The sequence below is a fragment of the Carcharhinus amblyrhynchos genome, chromosome 16, assembly GCF_965287045.1.
Source record: "Carcharhinus amblyrhynchos chromosome 16, sCarAmb.v2.hapA, whole genome shotgun sequence".
NCBI classification, from domain to species: domain Eukaryota; kingdom Metazoa; phylum Chordata; class Chondrichthyes; order Carcharhiniformes; family Carcharhinidae; genus Carcharhinus; species Carcharhinus amblyrhynchos.
Genome location: NC_137339.1, coordinates 68364535 through 68391015, shown reverse-complemented (window position 1 = coordinate 68391015; position 26481 = coordinate 68364535). Strand labels below are relative to the sequence as shown.

At 47.8% G+C, this 26481-nt stretch overlaps 1 protein-coding gene across 1 annotated transcript in view; it reads right to left on the bottom strand.

The window, feature by feature from the left end:
- The window catches only part of LOC145353714 (transcobalamin-1-like), a 22557-nt gene extending 7494 nt beyond the window's left edge, over window positions 1–15063 (bottom strand). The window contains exons 1-5 of the mRNA XM_080204481.1: window positions 14903–15063; window positions 12566–12715; window positions 3920–4069; window positions 2289–2458; window positions 544–730 (exon numbers count right to left, since the gene is read on the bottom strand). Of these exons, the coding sequence (XP_080060607.1) occupies window positions 544–730; window positions 2289–2458; window positions 3920–4069; window positions 12566–12715; window positions 14903–15047 (802 nt within the window). The 5' untranslated portion in view covers window positions 15048–15063. The remainder of the gene's footprint in view (window positions 1–543; window positions 731–2288; window positions 2459–3919; window positions 4070–12565; window positions 12716–14902) is intronic.
- Between the last annotated feature and the right edge of the window lie 11418 nt (window positions 15064–26481).

The window sequence follows — 26481 nt, the reverse complement described above, 5'->3', positions numbered from 1 at the left end:
GCACTGTCAGAGGGTCAGTACTGAGGGAGTGCCGCACTGTCAGAGGGTCAGTACTGAGGGAGTGCTGCACTGTCAGATGGTCAGTACTGAGGGAGTGCTGCACTGTCAGAGGGTCAGTACTGAGGGAGTGCTGCACTGTCAGAGGGTCAGTGCTGAGGGAGTGCTGCACTGTCAGAGGGTCAGTACTGAAGGAGTGCTGCACTGTCAGAGGGTCAGTGCTGAGGGAGTGCTGCACTGTCAGAGGGTCAGTATTGAGGGAGTGCCACACTGTCAGAGGGTCAGTACTGAGGGAGTGCCGCACTGCCAGAGGGTCAGTACTGAGGGAGTGCCGCACTGTCAGAGGGTCAGTGCTGAGGGAGTGCCGCACTGTCAGAGGGTCAGTGCTGAGGGAGTGCTGCCCGTTCTCTGACTCACATTGGGAGCAGGCTTTGCTGATGAATTTGTTTGACAGGCTGCCTGGTTGAGCATCTCTCTGTGTATAGAATATTCCGTCACGCCGTCCCCCACCCCCTCCTCCCACCCTCTCCCCGTGCTGGCACTCACTTTGATCTGTTGAACAGTTGAGGTGGCTCACATCCAGGTATGTCCGCCCCACCAGTGCTGGGACGACCTGAGCGGCAGCCTGCGGGTTGTCAAAGCTTCCTTTGGGGACCTCACCGAGGAGTTTCTCCAGGGTCCTGTTCTTGTTCCAGGGTCCAGCTGGGACGAGGTCAGAGTTGATGGTCAGTGCCTGGGAGAACGGAACGGAGTGGGTGGTGAGGAGCGATGGAAAGGATGAATTAGTGAGTTGGAGCACTGCGCGCTTTGGGAAATAGACTCAACATGGAATGGAACTATTCCACTTGGCACTGGCAGAGTAGGAGAGAACGTCCGTCCGGAGTGAGACACGCCTGGAATAAGCGCGGGGCTATCGGGAATCTGGGGCCGAGTGGGATAATGGTGCGGACAGGAAAGAGATGCTTTCTGCTTATCCTCGTTGCTTCCTAAATTTCCAATCTTCAGAAAGTTATCTTACTCTCCTGCAGTAGCACAGGACAGAAGGGCGGCACGATGGCACAGTGGTTAGCATTGCTGCCTCACAGCACCAGGGACTCGGGTTCAATTCCCGGCTCGGGTCACTGTCTGTGTGGAGTTTGCACATTCTCCTGGTGTCTGCGTGGGTTTCCTCCGGGTGCTCCGGTTTCCTCCCGCAGTCCAAAGGTGTGTGGGTTAGGTTGATTGGCCGTGCTAAAATTACCCCTTAGTGTCGGGGGGGATTAGCAGGATAAATAGTGGGGTTGCAGGAATATGGTTTGTGTGGGATTGTGGTCGGTGAAAGCTCGATGGGCTGAATGGCTTCCTTGTGTGCTGTAGGAATTCTATGGTTTTATGAAGGGAAAGTGCTGATTGGTAAGTATGTGTCAGTTCAGGCAAGGAAGTATTCAATAGGTTTATCACTTATAGGAGGTCCTTTCTATGGTTTATAGTGTGTGTGTGTGAGTGTGTCAGTGTGTGAGTGAATGTGTCTGTGTCAGTGTGTGTGTGTGTGTGTCAGTGTGTGTGTGTGTGTCAGTGTGTGTGTGTGTGTCTGTGTGTGTGTGTGTGAGTGTGTCAGTGTGTGAGTGAATGTGTGTGTGTGTGTGTGTGTGTGTGTGAGTGTGTCAGTGTGTGTGTGTGTGTCAGTGTGTGTGTGTGTGTGTCTGTGTGTGTGTGTGTGAGTGTGTCAGTGTGTGAGTGAATGTGTCTGTGTGTGTGTGTCAGTGTGTCAGTGTGTGAGTGAATGTGTCAGCGTGTGTGTGTGTGAGTGTGTCAGTGTGTGAGTGAATGTGTCTGTGTCAGTGTGTGTGTGTGTGTCAGTGTGTGTGTGTGTGTGTGTGTGTGTGTCAGTGTGTGTGTGTGTGTGTGTGTGTCAGTGTGTGTGTGAGAGTGTGTCTTTGTGTGTGCGTATGTGTGTGAGAGTGTGTGTGTGAGTCTGTGTGAGTGTGAATGTGTGTGTGTCAGTGTGTGTGTGTGTGTGTGAGTCAGTGTGAGTGTGTGAATGTGCGTGTGTCAGTGTGAGTGTGTGAGTGTATCAGTGTGTGAGTGTGTGTGTGTTTGTCAGTGTGAGTGTGTGAGTGTATCAGTGTGTGAGTGTGTGTGTGTGTGTCAGTGTGAGTGTGAATGTGTGTGTATCAGTGTGAGTGTGTGTGTGTCAGTGTGAGTGTGTGAGTCTATCAGTGTGTCAGTGTGAGTGTGTGTGTGTGTCAGTGTGTGAGTGTATCAGTGTGTGTGGGTATGTCAGTGTGAGTGTGAGTGCAGGTGGGACTTACCTGGACAGCCTCCCCTGTGCTGTAGAGGTTGCCAATGAGCCCGTCACCCTGGACATGCTCAAGAATCTGAGTCAGGACTTTCTTTAAAGCCTCCTCGATCTGCACGGTGTTGGGGTGACCCCCTGCCTGCCTCACACAGCCCAGGGCGATTGCTGCCATAGCTCCTGTATCTACACAGGGAGGGAGTGAGAGTGAAAACCAGGCCTGGCTGTAAATCCAGCTCCATCACTCTAATACCGAGAGAAGCCTCAACTATCGCTGCTATACCTGTTCTCATTCCCAAAGAATAAATACTCTCGTATATCCTATCCATATGGGTGCCTGCAAACATTCCACATGTCTGTACCTGTGTGCCTATATGTGGTTGTGTGAGTTGTGTCTGTTCATCTGTGTGTGTGTAAACACTCGCGTGTGTGTATATGTGGCATGTGTGCCTGTATACAAGTATATTTCGGTGTGTGTCTGCATGTGTCTGTGTGTGTGTGTATTTGTGTACATGTGTGTGTATGCATGTGTGTACATTTACATTTTGGTGTATGGCTCTGTGCATGTCTGTCTCTGTGCGTGAGTTTGCATGTGTATTCACGTGTGTGTGTTTATACATGTGTGTGTGTGCCCTACTGTATATATGTGTAGATATCTGGATGTGTCAGTATATACATGTTTGTACGTCTGTATGTAGTGACATCATGTATGTGCCTGTGTCTCTGAATGTATTATGTCTGAATCTGTGTCTGTTTGTTTGTATCCTTATAAACATGTTTGTGTCAACATGTGTGTGTCCGTACAAAGACAAGACACTACAAGTGAAAGCGGTCAACTGGAGACAGGAGACAGACAGATAGAGGCGGGAGGCAGACAGACAGAGACGGGAAGCAGACAGACAGAGACGGGAGACAGACAGAGACGGGAGACAGACAGAGACAGGAGACAGACAGAGAGAGATGAGAGGCAGACAGAGAGACAGAGATGGGAGGCAGACAGACAGAGGCGGGAAGCAGACAGACAGAGACAGGAGACAGGCAGACAAAGGCGGGAAGCAGACAGACAGAGACGGGAGGCAGACAGAGACAGGAGACAGACAGACAAAGACGGGAAGCAGACAGACAGATATGGGAAGCAGACAGAGACAGGAGGCAGACAGACAGAGACGGGAATCAGACGGACAGAGATGGGAGGCAGGCGGACAGAGACAGGAGGCAGACGGACAAGAGACAGGAGGCAGACGGACAGAGACAGGAGGCAGACGGACAGAGACGGGAGGCAGACAGACAGAGATGGGAGGCAGACAGACAGAGACAGGAAGCAGACAGACAGAGATGGGAAGCAGACACATAGAGACGGGAGACAGACAGGCAGAGACGGGAGACAGACAGACAGAGATGGGAAGCAGACAGACAGAGATTGGAGACAGACAGACAGAGACAGGAGACGGACAGAGATGGAAAGCAGACAGACAGAGGCAGGAGGCAGACAGACAGATCGGGAAGCAGACAGACAGAGACAGGAAACAGACAGACAGAAATGGGAGGCAGACAGACGGAGACAGGAAGCAGATAGACAGAGACAGGAGACCGACAGACAGAGACGGGAGACAGACAGAGACGGAAAACACGGATTGATATTCTTACCCACTGAGAATTCTGTTCCGTGTTTGAACCGATCATTTTCCACAGCGTCTATGAGAACCTGAACTGATTCAATACTTGTGTTGGTCACACAGAGGGCAAGCACATCCAGGCTAACTTGGTAATAGTTAGATATCGGGTGTGTTGTCTCATCTACACAAGACAATATCAGTTAATGGTTACGCGTACAGGCAGAGTGAGGCAGAGAGGGAGAGACAGGGGACAGAGAAAGAGACTGAGAGGGCTGTCATAGAGGGTTTGCAGAGAGGGACAAGAGGCAGACAGAAGGGGAGAGAGATAGAGAGATAGAGAGAAAAGGACAAAGAGGGGGAGAGACATGGAAAGACAAAGAGGAGACAGAGAGAAATAGAGTCAGACAGACAGAGAGGGACAGCGAGAGAGAGAGGCAGAGAAAAAGACAAAGTGGGGAAGACAGAGAGCGAGGCAGAGACTGAGACAGAGCAGGAGAGGTCAGTCAGTGCAATCCATACAATCAATGATTTCAGGTAACCACGTGATGCTGAGCTGGGTAAAAATTGGGATCAGATTGTTTGGCTAATGAGGGGGAGCTCAAGGCGGTTTCAAACCCTATATTGGAGTGTTGATGGGGGCAGTGCAGAGGGAGCTTTACTCTGTATCTAACCCCGTGCTGTACCTGTCCTGGGAGTGTTTGATGGGGACAGTGTAGAGGGAGCTTTACTCTGTATCTAACCCCGTGCTGTACCTGTCCTGGGAGTGTTTGATGGGGACAGTGTAGAGGGAGCTTTACTCTGTATCTAACCCTGTGCTGTACCTGTCCTGGGAGTGTTTGATGGGGACAGTGTAGAGGGAGCTTTACTCTGTATCTAACCCTGTGCTGTACCTGTCCTGGGAGTGTTTGATGGGGGCAGTGTAGAGGGAGCTTTACTCTGTATCTAACCCCGTGCTGTACCTGTCCTGGGAGTGTTTGATGGGGGCAGTGTAGAGGGAGCTTTACTCTGTATCTAACCTTGTGCTGTACCTGTCCTGGGAGTGTTTGATGGGGACAGTGTAGAGTGAGCTTTACTCTGTATCTAACCCCGTGCTGTACCTGTCCTGGGAGTGTTTGATGGGGACAGTGTAGAGTGAGCTTTACTCTGTATCTAACCCCGTGCTGTACCTGTCCTGGGAGTGTTTGATGGGGACAGTGTAGAGGGAGCTTTACTCTGTATCTAACCTTGTGCTGTCCCTGTCCTGGGAGTGTTTGATGGGGACAGTGTAGAGGGAGCTTTACTTTGTATCTATCCCCGTGCTGTACCTGTCCTGGGAGTGTTTGATGGGGACAGTGTAGAGGGAGCTTTACTTTGTATCTATCCCCGTGCTGTACCTGTCCTGGGAGTGTTTGATGGGGGACAGTATAGAGGGAGCTTTACTCTGTATCTAACCCCGGTCTGTATCCGTCCTGGGAGTGTTTGATGGGGACAGTGTAGAGGGAGCTTTACTCTGTGGATATTAAGGTGGAGGATGTGTTAGAACTTTTGAATTCTATCAAGATAGATAAGTCGCCGGGACCAGATGGGATATACCCCAGGATACTGTGGGAGGCGAGGGAAGTGATTGCAGAGCCCCTGGCGATGATCTTTGCGTCATCAATGGAGACGGGAGAGGTTCCGGAAGATTGGAGGATTGCGGATGTAGTCCCTATTTTCAAGAAAGGGAACAGAGATAGCCCGGGAAATTACCGACCGGTGAGTCTGACCTCAGTGGTTGGTAAACTGATGGAAAGGCTTCTGAGGGACAAGATTTACGAGCATTTGGAGAGGTTTGACATGATCAGGAATAGTCAGCATGGATTTGTCAAGGGCAGGTCGTGCCTTACGAGCCTAGTTGAGTTCTTCGATAATGTGACTGAACACATTGACGAAGGAAGTGCCGTGGACGTGGTGTACATGGACTTCAGCAAGGCGTTTGATAAGGTCCCCCATGCAAGACTTCTTGAGAAGGTGAGAGGGCATGGGATCCAAGGGCCTTTGGCCTTGTGGATCAAGAACTGGCTTGCCTGCAGAAGGCAGAGAGTGGTTGTGGATGGGTCTTTTTCTGAATGGAGGTCAGTCACCAGTGGAGTGCCCCAGGGATCTGTTCTAGGACCCTTGCTGTTTGTCATTTTCATAAATGACCTGGATGAGGAAGTGGAAGGATGGGTAAGTAAGTTCGCTGATGACACGAAGGTCGGTGGTGTTGTGGATGGTCTGGAAGGATGTCAAAAGTTGCAGCAGGACATAAATAGGATGCAGGACTGGGCGGAGAAGTGGCAGATGGACTTAGAACATAGAACATAGAACATAGAACATTACAGCGCGGAACAGGCCCTTCGGCCCACAATGTTGCGCCGACCAGTCTTATTTTTAAAAAAAAACATTGACCCACTAATCTAAACCAATCCCTTTTCGTCCATAAACCTATCCACCAATCTCTTAAACGCCCCCAAACTAGGCGCATTTACAACTGCAGCAGGCAGGGCATTCCAGTCCCTCACCACCCTCTGGGTAAAGAACCTGCCCCTGACATCCGTCCTATAACTACCCCCCCTTAATTTAAAGCCATGCCCCCTCGTGCTAGATTTCTCCTCGGATGCTCATTGTTCCGTTGGAGCAGAGTCGAGAGGCAGCGATTTTTGCGAGTAAGGAGGCAGTAAAAAGGTGCGTTTTTTTTTCTGTTTATTTTGCTTAACTGTTTAATTCTAGTTTCAGTTGTGAGTTTTTTCGGAGGTTTTTTTAAAATTAGTTAGAAACCGGAAGTCGTCACTAGGGCGTCGACCGGTAGTTGTAGTTTTTTTTTTCAGGCCTCTAACCCTATAAATTAGTCCAGAGAGGATACCCGATTCTCTACACTAGTAGAGAATCCCACCCTCCCACCTCCTCTAACCTAATTATAAGTGTGGGGAAGTTTTTTATATTTTTTACCTTTTTTTTGCTGTTACCTGTTTCAGGGATGGCAGTTCGGGCAGTGTGCTGCATCTCCTGTGGGATGTATGTGGTGAGGGAATCCAGTAGTGTTTCAGGGGATTTTACTTGTAGGAAGTGTCTTAGATTGAAGCTTCTGGAGGAGCGTGTTAAGGAGCTGGAGGTGGTATTAGATGAGCTCCGCATAATTCGTGAGGCAGAGAGAGATATTGATAGGAGTTTTAAGGAAATAGTCACTCCTAGTAATCAGTCTTGGGTCAATGTCAAGAGGAGGGGAAAGAAGCATGTGGGAGGAGAATCCCCTGGGGCTGTTCCCCTCCAAAATAGGTTTTCGGTCCTGGAGGCTACAGTTGAGGAAGCATCAACTGGGGATAGCCAAAGGGAGCAGGACTCTGGGGGTGAGCCTATTGTAAAAGCTCAGGTGTCTAGGGGATGCAAGAGATTGGGCCTCGTGATTGGGGACTCTACAGTTAAAGGACGGATAGGAGAGTTGGTAGTAAGGGTAGGGATTCAGGGCTGGTGTGTTGCCTACCAGGGGCTGGGGTCCGGGATGTGTCAGAGAGGATATTCAAGACTCTTAGGGGAGAGGGTGATCAACCCCAAGTTATAATTCATGTGGGGACACATGACATAGGGAGGCTAAGGGAAGGGGATATTAAGCAGAGTTTCATGGAGTTGGGATGGAAACTAAAGGCCAAGTCAAACAGAGTGGTTATCTCTGGACTCTTGCCTGTGCCACGGGATAGTTTAGAGAGGAATAGGGAGAGGGAAAGTTTGAACTTGTGGCTGAGGGGATGGTGCAGGAGGGAGGGGTTTAATTACTTGAGCAATTGGGGCTCATTCTGGGGAAGATGGGATCTCTATAAGAGTGATGGTATACATCTGAACCAGAGGGGAACAAATATCCTGGGGGGTAAATTTGTGAAGGCTATGCGGAGTGGTTTAAACTGATTCAGAGGGGGGGTGGGATCCTGGGTAGAGGGGGTGAAAGTGAGGGGGGCATAGAAGGGGATGGCATTGCACGGCATTGTGAGGGTGGGGCGGAGCGAGGTTTGAAATGTATATACTTTAACGCGAGGAGTATTCGCAATAAAGTGGATGAACTTGCAGCGTGGACCAGTACCTGGGACTTTGATGTTGTGGCCATTTCAGAGACGTGGATAGAGCAGGGTCAGGAATGGATGTTGCAGGTGCCGGGGTACAAGTGCTTTAGTCGGAGTAGAGAAGGAGGTAGAAGGGGGGGTGGAGTAGCATTATTGGTCAAGGACTATATCACAGTGTCAGAGAGGAAGTTTAATGAGGATTTGTCTGTTGAGGTAGTATGGGCAGAAATTAGAAATAGGAGAGGAGAGGTCACCCTGTTGGGAGTCTTTTATAGACCTCCAAAAAGTTCTAGAGAGGTTGAGGAAAGGATTGCAGAGACGATCCTGGTTAGGAGTGAAAGTAATAGGGTAATTGTTATGGGGGATTTTAACTTTACTAACATTGATTGGAATAGCTATAGCTCTAGCTCGTTAGAGGGGTCAGTTTTTGTTCAAAGTGTGCAGGAAGGTTTTTTAACTCAATATGTAGATAGGCCAACTAGAGGTGAGGCTATATTGGACTTGGTGCTGGGAAATGAGCCAGACCAGGTGCTAGACTTGGAAGTTGGTGTGCTTTTTGGTGATAGTGACCACAATTTGGTTACGTTCACCTTAGTGATGGAAAGGGATAGGCATGAACCTCGGGTCAGTAGTTTTAGCTGGGGGAAGGGTAATTATGAGGCCATTAGGAGAGAATTAGGAAGCATTGGTTGGACTAGGAGATTACAGGGACTAGGAACGTCTGAAATGTGGAGTTTTTTCAAGGAGCAGCTACTGTGGGTCTGTGATAGGTATGTCCCTGTCAGGCAAGGAGGAATTGGTAGGGCTAGGGAACCGTGGTGCACAAAAAAAGTTGATTTGTTGGTTAGGAAGAAGAAGGAGGCTTATGTTCGGATGAGGCTTGAGGGCTCGGGTAGTGCAGTAGAAAGCTTTAGATTGGCTAGGAGGGAGTTGAAGAGGGAGTTAAGAAGGGCTAGAAGAGGACATGAGATGACTTTGGCTGATAGGATTAAGGAGAATCCTAAGGCGTTCTATAGGTATGTCAAGAATAGAAGGTTGGTCAGGGCAAGATTAGGGCCAGTTACAGACAGTAGGGGGAAGTTGTGTGTGGAACCGGAAGAGATTGGAGAGGCATTGAACCATTATTTCTCTTCGGTGTTCACGCAGGACGATATGAATGTAGCTGAGGAGGTCACTGGGGTGAAGGGGTGTAAAATAGAAAGTATTGTAGTTGATACAGAGGATGTGTTGGATATTCTAGATGGGTTGAAAATAGATAAGTCCCCTGGTCCAGACGGGATTTACCCTAGGATTCTATGGGAGGCAAGAGAGGTGATTGCAGAGCCACTGGCTCTGATCTTCAGGTCGTCGTTGGTCTCTGGTATAGTACCGGAAGATTGGAGGACAGCGAATGTTGTCCCATTGTTTAAGAAGGGGAGCAGAGACTTCCCTGGGAATTATAGACCAGTGAGTCTTACTTCTGTAGTGGGCAAGGTTTTAGAAAGAATTATTAGGGATAGGATTTATAGTTATTTGGAGAGTAATGAATTGATTAGAGATAGTCAGCATGGTTTTGTAGGGGGAAGGTCGTGCCTTACTAACCTTATTGAGTTCTTTGAGAAGGTGACCAAAGAGGTGGATAGGGGTAAGGCAGTAGATGTGGTATATATGGATTTTAGTAAGGCGTTTGATAAGGTTCACCATGGTTTGCTTCTGCAGAAAATGCAGATGTATGGGATTGGTGGTAATTTAGGTACTTGGATCAGGAATTGGTTAGCAGATAGGAGACAGAGGGTGGTGGTTGATGGTAATTATTCATCATGGAGTTCGGTTACGAGTGGTGTGCCTCAGGGATCTGTTTTGGGGCCACTGCTGTTCGTAATCTTTATTAATGATCTAGATGAGGGTATAGTTGGGTGGATTAGTAAGTTTGCTGATGACACCAAAGTCGGAGGTGTGGTAGATTGTGAGGAAGGGTGTCGAAGTTTGCAGGGTGACTTGAACAGGTTGCAGAGCTGGGCCGCGAGGTGGCGGATGGAGTTTAATGCGGAGAAGTGTGAGGTAATCCATTTCGGTAGGAATAACAGATGTGTTGAGTATAGGGCTAACGGGAGGACTTTGAATAGAGTGGAGGAGCAGAGGGATCTAGGTGTATGTGTACATAGATCCCTGAAAGTTGGGAATCAAGTAGATAAGGTTGTTAAGAAGGCGTACGGTGTCTTGGCGTTTATTGGTAGGGGGATTGAATTTAGGAGTCGCAGCGTCATGTTGCAACTGTACACAAATCTGGTGCGGCCGCACTTGGAGTACTGTGTGCAGTTCTGGTCCCCACATTACAGGAAGGATGTGGAGGCTTTGGAGAGGGTGCAGAGGAGGTTTACCAGGATGTTGCCTGGTATGCAGGGGAGGTCCTATGAGGAGAGACTGAGGGATTTGGGGTTGTTTTCACTGGAAAGAAGGCGGCTAAGAGGGGATCTTATAGAAACATATAAGATGATTAGAGGTTTAGATAGGGTGGATGGTGATAGCCTGTTTCCTCTTCAATGCGGATAAATGCGTAGTCGTCCATTTTGGCAGAACCAACGGGATGAACGAGTACACTATCAAGGGTAGGAGTCTTGGTAGTGTTGAGGAGCAGAAGGATCTTGGGGTCCGGGTCCACAGGACTCTTAAATCGGCCTCGCAGGTGGAGGATGTGGTCAAGAAGGCGTATGGTGCACTGGCCTTCATTAATGGAGGGATTGAGTTTAGGAGTCGGGAGGTAATGCTGCAACTTTATAAGACCCTTGTCAGGCCTCATTTGGAGTACTGTGCGCAGTTCTGGTCGCCTCACTATAGGAAAGACGTAGAAGCTATTAAAAGGGTACAGAGGAGATTTACAAGGATGTTGCCTGGACTGGGAGGCATGCCTTATGAAGTTAGGTTGAGGGAGCTGGGACTCTTCTCCCTGGAGAGGCGTAGGTTGAGAGGCGACCTGATAGAGGTTTATAAAATGTTGAGAGGAATAGATAGGGTGGATTCTCAGAGGCTATTTCCCCGGGTTGAAATGGTCGCTACGAGAGGACACAGGTTTAAGGTGCGGGGAGGAAAGTACAGAAGTGATGTTAGGGGTAAGTTTTTCACTCAGAGGGTGGTGAGTGAATGGAATCGGCTGCCGTTAGTGGTGGTGGAGGCGAACTCGCTGGGGTCTTTTAAAAGACTTCTGGATGAGTATATGGGGTTTTATGGGATTGGGGGTTATAGATAGGTGTTGATGTGATCGGCGCAACTCGTGGGCCGAAGGGCCTGTTTGTGCTGTAGTGTTCTATGTTCTATGTTCTATGTATCTAACCCTGTGCTGTACCTGTCCTGGGAGTGTTTGATGGGGACAATGTAGAGGGAGGTTTACTCTGTATCTAACCCTGTGCTATACCTGTCCTGGGAGTGTTTGATGGGGACAGTGTAGAGGGAGCTTTACTCTGTATCTAACCCTGTGCTGTACCTGTCCTGGGAGTGTTTGATGGGGACAGTATAGAGGGAGCTTTACTCTGTATCTAACCCCGTGCTGTACCTGTCCTGGGAATGTTTGATAGGGACAGTATAGAGGGAGTTTTACTCTGTATCTAACCCTGTGCTGTACCTGTCCTGGGAGTGCTTGATGGGGGACTGTGTAGAGGGAGCTTTACTCTGTATCTAACCCCGTGCTGTACCTGTCCTGGGAGTGTTTGATGGGGGCAGCGTAGAGGGAGCTTTACTCTGTATCTAACCCCATGCTGTACCTGTCCTGGGAATGTTTGATGGGGACAGTGTAGAGGGAGCTTTACTCTGTATCTAACCCCGTGCTGTACCTGTCCTGGGAGTGTTTGATGGGGGACAGTGTAGAGGGAGCTTTACTCTGTATCCAACCCCGTGCTGTACCTGTCCTGGGAGTGTTTGATGGGGACAGTGTAGAGGGAGCTTTACTCTGTATCTAACCCCGTGCTGTACCTGTCCTGGGAGTGTTTGATGGGGACAGTGTAGAGGGAGTTTTACTCTGTATCTAACCCTATGCTGTACCTGTCCTGGGAGTGTTTGATGGGGGACAGTGTAGAGGGAGCTTTACTCTGTATCTAACCCCGTGCTGTACCTGTCCTGGGAGTGTTTGATGGGGACAGTGTAGAGGGAGCTTTACCCTGTATCTAACCCCATGCTGTCCCTGTCCTGGGAGTGTTTGGTCGGGGCAGTGTAGAGGGAGCTTTACTCTGTATCTAACCTTGTGCTGTCCCTGTCCTGGGAGTGTTTGATGGGGACAGTGTAGAGGGAGCTTTACTCTGTATCTAACCTTGTGCTGTACCTGTCCTGGGAGTGTTTGATGGGGACAGTGTAGGGGTAGCTTTACTCTGTATCTAACCCTGTGCTGTACCTGTCCTGGGAGTGTTTGATGGGGACAGTGTAGAGGGAGCTTTACTCTGTATCTAACCCTGTGCTGTATCCGTCCTGGGAGTGTTTGATGGGGACAGTGTAGAGGGAGCTTTACTCTGTATCTAACCCTGTGCTGTACCTGTCCTGGGAGTGTTTGATGGCGACAGTGTAGAGGGAGATTTTCTCTCACCCCGTGCAGTACTGGGTTGGTTTCACAGTGACACTGGGTGGTGTACTGTCAGAATGATAAGTTTGATGATAGTTACTGATGTGTTTGATTTCCTGGGCTAATTTTTTCTCCAGTATTGCTATCAGATCGATGTCTTCCCCATCGGCAATAACGTGTTTCGGATCGCTACAGGACGCAGTGAGAGCCATGATGTAAAGGGCGACCAATCCCGAGGAGAAATCCTCGCCTGTTTTGCAAAGATAAACAAATGAAGAGTCATTGAGAGATCAGAGGAACATGCCGTTCAGCCCATGTACTCTGTACTAGTCCTCATGCTTCACTTTAGTTGACTCCCACTCTTTCTTCCTCTCATACCACCTCTGTGTACTTTGTTAGGGACCATGTTAGAAACTCTGAGGTTTGGTATGAAGGCAGACTAGACACCAGCAGAATTTCCATTTCAGCATTAGTGTGTACATGAAGTTGGCTGTTTTATTAAACAGTATAGTTAAATATATAACAAAAAGAATTAACAAATTTTTTACCAATTAAAATAGTTAAATAGGACAAGGTGTAATTCTTAACTGCTCGTCTATCTCTATGAGTTCCAATTTAAGCAATATCCCCATAAACATAAACTCCTCTTCAGAATCCGTTAGCAAAAACACACATGCATCCGTGAATTGCCACTCCTCAAGCTTTTTAACACCTGTGAACACTGATTCAGAGAGACACCTGTCTTCTTACTCTCAGACAGCAGCCTCCAGAGAAAGACCAGACTTCATAAAGCAGAAGTCCAGAGAGAAATCTGTTCTTCAAAAAGAGGGAGAGGGTTGCTACTCCTTTTCAAATTCAAACAGTAACCTCTTGCCTTTTGCAGAACTCTGGAGAGAGATATTTCTTTTCCAGCAGGTTCCAGACTTCAAAATCCAGAGGGGGAGAGAGACAGAGGAGGAGCTGCTATTCCTTTTCTATTTCAAACAGCAACTGCCTGTTTGTCACACTGTCAGAAAAACTCCACCCATTAGTACAGGACAAATACTTGTCAATCAATCTAATGACACCCTGCTCTGAAAACCCAAGGGGGCAACCCAAAAACTGCATTAACTCAGATTAAAACAAACAATCCAATAATTAGGAGGCGTTATTCTTCTGCATGTTTAGCACATGGGCTGATAGTTGTAGATAATTCAGCATCGTTTAAACAGCGTTGGATCTCACCACCTCCGTCACAAGAAACATGACACAAAGTATACTTTTTTAAAGGCCAAGGATCGTCACATCTTCAATTTCTTTCTCCTTCATAGGTTTATCCAGTTTTCCACACTCATTCCACAAGACTGTTCACCTCATCGAATGTTGATAATGTGGAACTTGCTCCCACAGGGAGTGGGGAGAATGTGGGACTCGTTCCCATAGAGGGAGGGGGGAAGGTGGGAACTCGCTCCCACAGGGAGTGGGGGAGAATGTGGGACTCACTCCCACAGGGAGTGGGGAGAATGTGGGACTCGCTCCCACAGGGAGTGGGGAGAATGTGGGACTCACTCCCACAGGGAGTGGGGAGAATGTGGGACTCGCTCCCACAGGGAGTCGGGGAGAATGTGGGACTCGCTCCCACAGGAAGTGGGGAGAATGTGGGACTCACTCCCACAGGGAGTGGGGGAGAATGTGGGACTCGCTCCCACAGGAAGTGGGGAGAATGTGGGACTGGCTCCCACAGGAAGTGGGGAGAATGTGGGACTGGCTCCCACAGGGAGTGGGGAGAATGTGGGACTCACTCCCACAGGGAGTGGGGGAGAATGTGGGACTCGCTCTCACAGGGAGTGGGGAGAATGTGGGACTCGCTCCCACAGGGAATGGGGAGAATGTGGGACTCGCTCCCACAGGGGGTGGGGGAGAATGTGGGACTCGCTCCCACAGGGAGTGGGGAGAATGTGGGACTCGCTCCCACAGGGAGTGGGGAGAATGTGGGACTCGCTCCCACAGGGAGTGGGGGAGAATGTGGGACTCGCTCCCACAGGGAGTGGGGAGAATGTGGGACTCGCTCCCTCAGGGAGTGGGGGAGAATGTGGGACTCGCTCCCACAGGGAGTGGGGAGAATGTGGGACTCACTCCCACAGGGAGTGGGGAGAATGTGGGACTCGCTCCCACAGGGAGTGGGGAGAATGTGGGACTCGCTCCCACAGGGAGTGGGGAGAATGTGGGACTTTCCCACTGGGAATTGTTGAGTTGGATGATATTGATACATTCAAGGGTCAAGTAGGATAAACAAATGAGGGGGAAAGGAATGGAAGGGTCCGGAGATGGGGATAGGTGTGAGCGGGCTCATGCAGCAGAAACACCAGCATATAGTGGGTGGGCCAGATGGTCTGGTTGTGTGCTGTGTTGATGTCAGCAATTAGTGTTGTGTCGTTGGGCATTTTCCTGAACCTACCATTCAGCACCTTTCGAACAGCAGCATCCTTCAGTTGCTGCAACAGCAGTTGTTCTTTATCCAGGTTGTGGTCCCTGGCCAGTCTCAGCGCAATCAGCACATTAGGGTTAGGGTTAGTGTCGTTAACCGTCACAGAGCGAAGCATCAACTGCAGCAGAGTATTAACCTCTGCTGACTCAGGGACAGCTGAGAGGCAGAGAGAGAATCCAGATTGTTACTCAATAACATTGGTCTGACACCAGGAATCAACTAAACCGCAGAACTGTCATACCTTCCTTCAACAAAACCACAAAGACACCACTTCACATCATCAATCCACCCTCTCCCCAAAGCCCTGTATCAATCCCAAACTCATCCCACTGCCCCACTCTCTCCCCAAAGCCCTGTATCAATCCCAAACTAATCCCACTGCCCCACTCTCTCCCCAAAGCCCTGTAACAATCCCAAACTAATCCCACTGCCCCACTCTCTCCCCATAGCCCTGTATCAATCCCAAACTAATCCCACTGCCCCACTCTCTCCCCATAGCCCTGTATCAATCCCAAACTAATCCCACTGCCCCACTCTCTCCCCATAGCCCTGTATCAATCCCAAACTAATCCCACTGCCCCACTCTCTCCCCATAACCCTGTATCAATCCCAAACTAATCCCACTGCCCCACTCTCTCCCCAAAGCCCTGTATCAATCCCAAACTAATCCCACTGCCCCACTCTCTCCCCATAGCCCTGATCAATCCCAAACAAATCCCACTGCCCCACTCTCTCCCCATAGCCCTGATCAATCCCAAACTAATCCCACTGCCCCACTCTCTCCCCATTGCCCTGTATCAATCCCAAACTAATCCCACTGCCCCACTCTCTCCCCATAGCCCTGTATCAATCCCAAACTAATCCCACTGCCCCACTCTCTCCCCATTGCCCTGTATCAATCCCAAACTAATCCCACTGCCCCACTCTCTCCCCATAGCCCTGTATCAATCCCAAACTAATCCCACTGCCCCACTCTCTCCCCATAGCCCTGTATCAATCCCAAACTAATCCCACTGCCCCACTCTCTCCCCATAGCCCTGTATCAATCCCAAACTAATCCCACTGCCCCACTCTCTCCCCATAGCCCTGTATCAATACCAAACTAATCCCACTGCCCCACTCTCTCCCCATAGCCCTGTATCAATACCAAACTAATCCCACTGCCCCACTCTCTCCCCATAGCCCTGTATCAATCCCTAACTAATCCCACTGTCCCACTCTCTCCCCATAGCCCTGTATCAATCCCAAACTAATCCCACTGCCCCACTCTCTCCCCATAGCCCTGTATCAATCCCAAACTAATCCCACTGCCCCACTCTCTCCCCATAGCCCTGTATCAATCCCAAACTAATCCCACTGCCCCACTCTCTCCCCATAGCCCTGTATCAATCCCAAACTAATCCCACTGCCCCACTCTCTCCCCAAAGCCCTATATCTATCCCTAACTAACCCCACTGCCCCACACTCTCCAGAGCCTTGTATCAATCCCAAACTTATTCCACTGCTCCGTGCTCTCCCCATAGCATGTATCAATCCCAATCTAATCCCGCTGTTCCCACACTCTCCCCATAGCCCTGTATAAATCCCAAACATATCCCTCAGAGCAGTGGAGAGAATGATTTACAAACTCACAGACACACTCAAACACAATCATACCCATACACAATCATACATGCTCACTCACACACACACACACTCTCTCTCGCATGTACACGCTCTCGCACGCACACTCTCTCACTCACACGCACCCTCTCACTCGCATGCACACTCTCTCACTCGCATGCACACTCTCACTCGCACACACACTCTCATTCACACGCACACTCTTCACATGCACACACATGCTCTCTCTCGTACGCATATACTCTCTCTTGCATGCATACCCTCTCTCTTGTACACACACTCTCTCGCATGTACTCTCTCTCTTTCACACAAATCTTCTCTCTCTCGGACGCACACTCTCTCTCTCGGATGCACACTCTCACTCGCACGCACACTCTCTCGCATGCACACACACGCTCTCTCTTGCACACACATGCTCTCTCTTGCATGCATACTCTCTCTTGTACACACACTCTCTCGCATGTACACTCTCTTTCACATAAATTTTCTCTCTCTCGGATGTACACTCTCTCTCACGGACACACACTCTCTCTCTCGGATGCACACTCTCTCTCTCTCGCACACACACACTCTCTCTCTCGCACAAACACACACAGACACTCTCTCTCACATGCACTCTCTCTCGCACACACTCTCTCTCTCGTACCCACCCTCTCTCTCTCGCACGCACACTCTCTCTCTCACACAAACACACACAGACACTCTCCCTCACACAAACACACACAGACACTCTCTCCCTCACACACATTCTCTCTCCCAGGATTTTCCAGCCACACTCTCCCTGAAACCAAAAAATCCTGCTCGAGGTCAATGGACATTTCTAAGTGTGATAAGATTTGTTTTCAAAAGATCTGAAACTCTCCCTTTTTCACACTCAGTCAGCACTTAGAATTTTTTTGGTAAGATCACCCCCCGAGAGTCTGATAGAGACAGGAAGAGAGAGAGAGACAGAGAAAGAAAGAGATAGAGTGAAAGAAACAGAGAGTGAAGGAAAGAGACAGGGAGAGAGAGAGACACAGAGTGAAAGAGAGAGCGACAGAGAGAAAGAAAGCAAGAAAGCAACAGAGTGAACAAGAAACAGAAAGAGAGAGGCAGAGGCAGAGAGAGGTGGAGACAGAGGCGGAGACAGAGAGAGGCGGAGACAGAGAGAGAGAAAGACAGAGATCGAGGGAGACAGAGAGAGAGGAAGACAGAGAGAGAGAAAGACAGAGAGGCGGAGACAGAGATCGAGGGAGACAGAGAGAGAGAAAGACAGAGATCGAGGGAGACAGAGAGAGAGGAAGACAGAGATAGAGGGAGACAGAGAGAGAGGAAGACAGGGAGAGAGGGAGAGAGGGCAAGGGAAACAGGGTGAGAGAGACAGGGCGAGGGAGACAGAGTGAGACAGAGTGAAAGAGGGGGAGACAGAGAGACAGTGAGGGAGACAGAGTGTGAGAGACAGGGTGAGAAAGGGACAATGAAGAGACAGAGAATGAGAGAGATCGAGATTTGATTTGATTGGATTTATTGTTGTCACATGTGTTGGGACACTGAAAATTATTGTTCCTTGCACGCCATACAAAGTATAACATTCACAGAGTGCAAAGGGAAGAAGGAAAGGAGAGGGTGCAGAGTGTCACAGTCGTAGCTAGGGTGTAGAGAAAGATCAACTTAATGTGAGGTAGGTCCATTCAAAAGTCTGACAACAGCAGGGAAGAAGCTGTTCTTGAGTTGGTTGGTACGTAATCTCAGAGATGGAAACAGAGAGAAAGAGAGAGGGAGAGTGAGAGAAAGAGATAGAGACAGAGGCAGACAGTGAAGGAGATGGACTGAGAGAGAGACATTGAGAGAGACGGAGAGAGACAAAGAGTGAGGTAGAGAGAGTGTGTGAGAGACACAGGAGGGAAAAAGACAGAGTGAGTGAGAGAGACAGAGAGAGAGAGAGAGACAGAGGATGAGAGAGGCAAAGTGTGAGACACAGAGAGAAAGAGACAGAGTGTGTGAGAGGCACCGAGAGAGAGACAGAGTGAGTGAGATAAACAGAGTGTGTGTGAGAGAGAGAGAAGGTGAAAGTGACAGAGTGAGTAAGAGACACATTGAGAGAGAAAGAGAGACAAAGAGTGAGACAGAGAGAGAGCGAGAGACACAGGGAGAGAAATAGTCAGAGTGAGTGAGAGATGGAGTAAGAGTGAGATGGAGAGTGAGAGTGGCAGTGAATGTGAGAGAGACAGAGTGAGTGAGAGAGAGAGACAGAGAGACAGAGGGAGTGAGAGATTAAGAGAGAGACATTGAAAGAAAGAAAGAGAGACAAAGAGTGAGATACAGAAAGAAAGAGACAGGGTGTGTGAGAGCACAGGGAGGGAGAGAGTGAGTGAGAGAGTGAGAGAGAGAGAGACTTTGAGAGAGAGAAAGAGATAAAGAGCGAGACAGAGAGAGACAGAGTGTGAGAGGCATAGGGAAAGAAAGAGACGGAGTGAGTGAGAGAGATGGAGTGAGTGCGAGAGGCAGAGGGTGAGAGTCAGAATGGCAGAGTGAGTGAGAGAGAGAGACATTGAGAGAAAGAAAGAGAGATAAAGAGAGAGACAGAGTGTGAGAGGCACAGGTAAAGAAAGAGACAGAGTGAGAGAGAGATGGAGTGAGAGTGAGAGGCAGAGGGCGAGACAGTCGGAGTAGCAGAGTGAGTGAGAGAGAGACATTGAGAGAAAGAAAGAGAGAGACAAAGTGTGAGAGAGACAGGGAAAGAGACAGAGTGAGAGAGCGAGTGGGAGAGAGAGATGGAGAGTGAGAGAGAGTTGCAGATAGAGACTGGGTTCACTTACAGCCATCTGCAGCAGGTTGCCATGCTGCCAGTAAGGAGAATAGCAGCAGGGACAGGTAGTGGAGCCTGGACATTGCTGGTGAAGGAGATTGGGGGGCACTGGAGGCTGCAGGAATCTCTGATGAAGGCTTTCCCTGTGCAGTCCGTGCTGAGAATATTGGCTCTGAACGAACCAGTAACCTGATGTGATTGCAACAACGGGTGAGAGAGAGCTGGGTTTATAGGGAAATGGAGAGCTAAGGTTTGCACAATGTGTTTGTTTAAGAAGAAAAATGTAATCACCCTTCCTGGAAATTTAGCAAGACTCCATCAATCAAGCAAGAATCAGAAAGGCACGTGCACTGAGACATTTCCAAAAATAGTTAACAACAAACCCAGCAGTGTGACAGACCAGGATGGAGTGACACAGCACCAGGAGCTGAATGGGAACTGTCTGAGACCTGTACACAACTAAAACTTCAAACCAAATGTGTTTCCACACAAACCTACACACACTCCAATATTAACAGCCAGCAGAATATTTCTATAAAACTGCTGTAACGGAGGAAGAGGAACAGCCAATTTCTGCACAGCAAGACCCCACTAATAGCAAATGGATCAGATCAACCTACCTGTCCAGACACTCATTCCGGGAAAAATATTGCACCCAACACACAGAAGGGAAAAGCCTCTCCCGATTTCCAAACTGATGGCAGGGACTATGTCAACTTCAATGACAAGGGCAGACTGGGTATTGAGAGAAGAACACTTCAGGAAAACCTGAAAAACCTGACAGTGCGGCACTCCCTCAGTACTGACCCTCTGAAAGTGCGGCGCTCCCTCAGCACTGACGCACTGACAGTGCGGCACTCCCTCAGTACTGACGCCCTGACAGTGCGGCACACCCTCAGCACTGACCCTCTGACAGTGCGGCACTCACTCAACACTGACCCCCTGACAGTGCGGCACTCCATCAGCACTGACCCTCTGACAGCGCGGCACTCCCTTGTTACTGACCGTCTGACAGTGCGGCACTCACTCAGTACTGACCCTCTGACAATGCAGCACTCCCTCAGTGCTGACCCTCTGACAGTGCAGCACCTCCTCAGTACTGACCCTCTGACCGTGCAGCACTCCCTCACTACTGACCCTCTGACAGTGCGGCGCTCCCTCAGTTCTGACCCTCTGACAGTGCGGCACTCCCTCAGTACTGACCCTTCCTCATTTAAATTAGCAGGCTTTGACTAAAACAACCCCTAATACTCTTAGGCAAAATATTCAGAGGCCATTTGAAATTGACCACAAATTCAGAAAGTTAACAGATTTGTAAATTAATATTGAGATGGACACTCTCACACACACTTGCGCGCACACTCACACTCAGACGCACACACACTCACACTCACACGCACACACACACACTGTCACACTCTCACAGTCTCACACACACTCTCAGAGACACACACTCACACACTCTCACTCAGAAACACACACTCACACACACACACACTTACACACTCACACGCACACACACTCACATGCATACACACTCACAGTCATTCACATGCACACACTCAGATGCACACACACTCACACACTCTCACACTCATACACACTCTCTCACACACACACACTCAGAGACATACACTCTCTCAAACATACACTCAGAGACACACACTCACACACACATACACTCAGAGACACACACTCACACACACACTCTCTCACACACACACTCACTCACACTGTTGCACACACTCACACTCACACACACACACAGTCCACACACATTCAGAGACAGATACTCACACATTCACTCACACACACACTCACTGTAGAAAGATAGAAAGGAAAGGGCTACTTTCAGATTGCAAGATTCTGCCAGGCTTTTTGTTTAATGTGCCAAGCCTTGCATTTATCACCCACAGTCAAATGGTAGGACTGGTAGGGATACAATGGAATGCTTTAGAACAAGCTGGCAAAACTTTGAGCTGAAACCTGACTAAAATGGGTTGAACTGTTTATCCCTAGAATTAATGGTAATACAGTCAGCAATAAACAGCCTAACTGGGCTGTCGTGACATGAAATCGTTGTGGGACGAGCCCCCAACATTTGCCTTTCTCTGCACCACTTACTGTTAAGCAGATGGATATCAACAGAATGGAAGAAAATATGCTAAACTATTGTATTGCGTTAACGAAATGTATTTCTAGTTTCCATTCCCAGTAACAGAAACTCAGAGTGATCCTGCAGAAGGGAGGTGCCACAGCTTAGAACAAGATGACTTCATTTATGTGAAGGTGTTCAAAAGAGAGAATAGCCTTCACCCAAGATTTGAGGGCCCCTCTCCGGTCTTGTTGACCACCTACACTGCGATCAAGGTGAAGGAAAGACCAACGTGCATCTCATTGCAAGAGGGCTTCAGGTCCCGAGGAAAAGGAATCGTCAGCCCCACCAATGGGCATGAAGACTCTATTTTCTTGTGACATTTATAATACCTGAATTGCACATAAATACTTTCATGTACATGGCATACACCTACGCCAAAGGCATCAATGCTTCCAGCTGTTGGGTGTGTACACACATACCGACACGCTCGAAGGGAGGTACTCCTTTAAGATCAATTCCTTGAACTGAATCAGAACCAGAAAAGATCACTCACAATTAGAACAATAGTAGTACTTCTTAAGGAAGGACTACAGAATAACAAGGAATATTGGGAATCAGCTGGGTACAATATGAATAAATTTAAGGGATGGTTCCAACCTAATAATAACCTTTCTCAGAAGCCCCCTGTCTTCTTCCTTACTAACACAACAGGACCAGGGAGACCCAATGGGACAATTTGTCTGGTTACTGTACAGACAGCTGGGTGGAATGCAGGAACAAGTAAATGTAACCATTCACTAACCTTCACATCTGCAACCACTATAACTGAAGGAGATGGTATCAGTTTACGAAGCTTAAATGGAACATACTGTGTGTGTGGACACAAAACATATCACTGGAAGCTATTAAATTGGGAAGGGTCATGTTACCTGGGATGTGTAATATCTTATATCCATCACTGCCGTCCCTAACACATCAGCCCCTTCATCAGACTAAACGAGCCCTTCCAGAAACACAGCAATTCTTCTCTATCCTTTTACCCTCTGTCACAGTGGGAGTTACCTCTGTCGAAATAACATAATTAGCTAAATTACTAGAAGCGTTGGCAAATGATACTACAAAAGCTGTAAAAGGGTTATGCAATGAGATGACAGCCATAAGAACAGTGACTTTACAGAACAGGATGGCCCTAAGTTATTTGTTCGTGGAAAAAGGTGGGACATGTGCTGTAATAGGGTCTGAGTGCTGCACATACATCCCCGACCATTCTGAGGAAATAGTTTAGTGGACCATATCCCAAAGGAGGTTAAAAAGTTTAAGGAACCAGATTGTTGGGGAATTTTTGGTCGGGCGGTGGGGATGGTTAGGTGTAATAAGTAAGTCCCTGGTACATGGGTTAATCATATTTTTGGCTGTTATCTGTTATTTGCCATAATAAAGTGTTACTGTGCACAACTTGGAAACAACAGTTATTCCAGGAGCTGCAACCAGCCTGATAATAATAACTCCAGAACTCTCAGAGAATGCAGTAGGCAAGGGAATGGAGAGAATTTACAAGATTCAGATAGACTGAAATTGTTGTCCTTGAGAAGGACAAGGGAAAGGAATGTAGAAAGATAAAAAAGAAAGGGTGCCTATAAGATTGGCAGGCTGTGCTAGGGGTTTTGTTTAATCAACTCAGATGTAGAATTCACTTTCAATCAATGGGGAGCAAGTTTGTTAGTAATTGTAATGAGGTGTTTAAATACTTTGTAGTTTTAAAAGTACATGTAATAATCTTTAATTAGTCCATACAAATAAATATATCTTCTATACATTTTTAGAAGTTAAATAAATTTTAATGCACAGTTACAGAACGCCCTTTGATACTAAACACATATTAGATACATTCCTTTAAAGCACCCAACTGTTGGAATCACAAGGCCATAAAGGAGATTTAATTATCTTGTCAGACACCTTATCAGAAACAACTGATAAAAGAGTGAGTTTTAATGAGGCTGTCTTCACAGTTTCCAATCAAAACAGAGTCAGAAAGATATTAACGTCATAGCGAATAGAAGAATTACAGTCGGGGACTTAGTAGGAACTGACAAGGATTAATGTTAACATGATGATACGCCTTTTAGTTGTAAGTAGTGATAAAAAGCTGAGTCATTGGATTGATAAGCAATGTACACGCGTGTGTTTCATTATGTTGGCAATAAACAAACTTATCAAGGCTATAATCGGGGAATATCCCGAAGGCAGATTGAGTTGACTACATCCCTTAGAGATTCAGTTAACTTCACTGATAAGGCCATAATATACTAATGGCTTTTGTAGGCCCCCTTTACTAATTAAAGGATGTTCATGTGAGACTGTTTTAATGAAGATGAGGCTGTTATCAAATTAGAGACATGATGTCTGATTAAGAGACTAGAGGACAGGCTTAGAGATGATATATGGGGGTATCCCACCGGGTATTGTGATCTCATAGATCAGGGTTGTTCAGTATTTTCATTCTATGGGATCAATATGTAAAGTATGTCATTTGTAACACTTTTGATTGGATTGTGTGGAACTGACTGTGAGCTGCAGAATTGTATAAACCAAAATGATTTTCTTTGTCCGGTGGAGTAGTGTCTTGACCCATTGTGCCGAGAACCTACCCCCCTGCTAATAAATAAATAAAGACAATCTGTCAGTTAATTATCTTGTGTTAAAATGTGTTTGTGTTAAAGTCAAACTCAGAAGTCGAGATTTCTACACACACACACACACACACTCTCTGTCATACACACACACACACACACACTCACGCACACTCATACACACACACACACTCACACACACACACACACACACTCATGCACACTCATACACACCAACACACACCCACACACTCACACTCACACACACCCACGCACACACAAAATCACTCACACTTGCACACACACTCACAAACACAGACACACTCACACATACACACACTCACACTCACTCTCTCTCTCTCACACACATACATACACACACACTCACATATACATACATTCACACAGACATTGGACGCACACACACTCACACTCATGCACACACACAGTCACTCACTCACACACATTCACACGGACACTTGGACACAAACACACATTCACACACACTCACACACACATGCACACACAGAAATAAACATCCACGCACACAGACTCACACAAACACACACTCACACACTTACATATTCACTTTCACACACAAACACACACACATACACATATTCACTCGCACTCACACACACATACACTCTCACACACACACATTCACAGAGACATCGGACACACACACACACACACTCACACAATGCACACTCACATGTACAATCACACACTCAATCACACACACACACACACACACACACAAGGACACACACTCCCACACACACATTCTCACGCTCATACACGTTCTCATACTCACACACACACACAAACTCTCACACATTCTTTCTCACACACACACATAGGCACACACATTCTCTCACACACATTTGCAAACTCACACACACTCACACAATCACACACACAGGCACACACACACACACACACACTCACATACACTCTCATACTCACACACGCTCACACACATAGGCAAAAACTGTCACACACACATAAACACACAGGCACACACATTCACACACTCACTCACACATTCTCACACTCACATACACACACACATATACCCATACACAGACACTCACACACAAACATACAAGCACAGATGGCCGTGCACCCAAAACATGAACAGCGCAGTGGCACAGTGGTTAACACTGCTGCCTCACAGCTCATGGACCCAGTTTCAATTCCGGTCTCAGGTCACAGTCTGTTTAGAGTCTGCACATTCTCCCCATGCCTGCATGGGTTTCCTCCGGGTGCTCCAGTTTCCTCCCACAGTCTGAAAGACATGCTGGTTAGGTGCATTGTCCATGTTAAATTCTCCCTCAGTGTAACCAGAACAGGTGTGTGGAGACTTTTTTTCCCAGGATTTTCACAGTAACTTTACTGTGGTGTTGATATAAGCCTACTTGTGACAGCAATGAATAAACTTTTTTTTATCTGCGCTCTGACAGTGAAATAGAGTCAGGGAAACTCTGATGAAAGCATTAAGTTAATAAATAAATGGGGCAGGACAACAGGAGCTTTATTATGCCTGGTGTGTGCTTGGTGTTTAACTTCTTGCTGCTGGCAAGCTGTAACTCACCGTCAGGACATTATATCACGGAAACAATAGACTTTTTAAATCTACCAGGAAGTTACCCTGAGAAATACAGGTGTCATTTTGCAGCACCCTCCCCGCGAGCCTAGCTATTTGGTGGGAAAGGAGTCCGTATGTGGACACAGCACAATGCAGCTCTGTGTGTGAGGGGTCATGGCTGGAAGGTTTTAACACACACTTATCTCAGAAAGAGACAAAAAAACTGTCATGCATTCACCACCTCAGGACATCCTTGACTTGATTTGATTTATTATTGTCACATGTATTAAATACAGTGAAAAGTATTGTTTCTTGTGCGCTATACAGACGAAGCATACCGTTCATAGAGTACATAGAAGAGAAGGAAAGGAGAGAGTGCAGAATGCAGTGTTACAGTGTTATAGAGAAAGATCAACTTGATGCGAGGTGAGTTGATTCAGTAGTCTGGTGGCAGCAGGGAAGTAGCTGTTCTTGAGTCAGTTGGTACGTGACCTCAGACTTATGCACCTTTTTCCCGACAGAAGAAGATGGAAGAGAGAATGTCCGGGGCGCATGGGGTCCTTAATTATACTGCTGCTTTTCCGAGGCAGTGCGAAGTACAGCCAGAGTCAGTGAATGGGGAAAGAGGTAGGAAGAGAGGACACCGGGAGATAGATATTGGCGAGTACTTGACATCTAATTATGGATCATGGAATCTGTCCCAGAGCAGGATCCTGTAGACCGACCCGAGAGAGCAGTCAGGGTAAATCACAACTGACTACAACACACCTGTAAGCACAGTAATAGGTATTCTGATAACATCACAAACAGAGAGAGTTT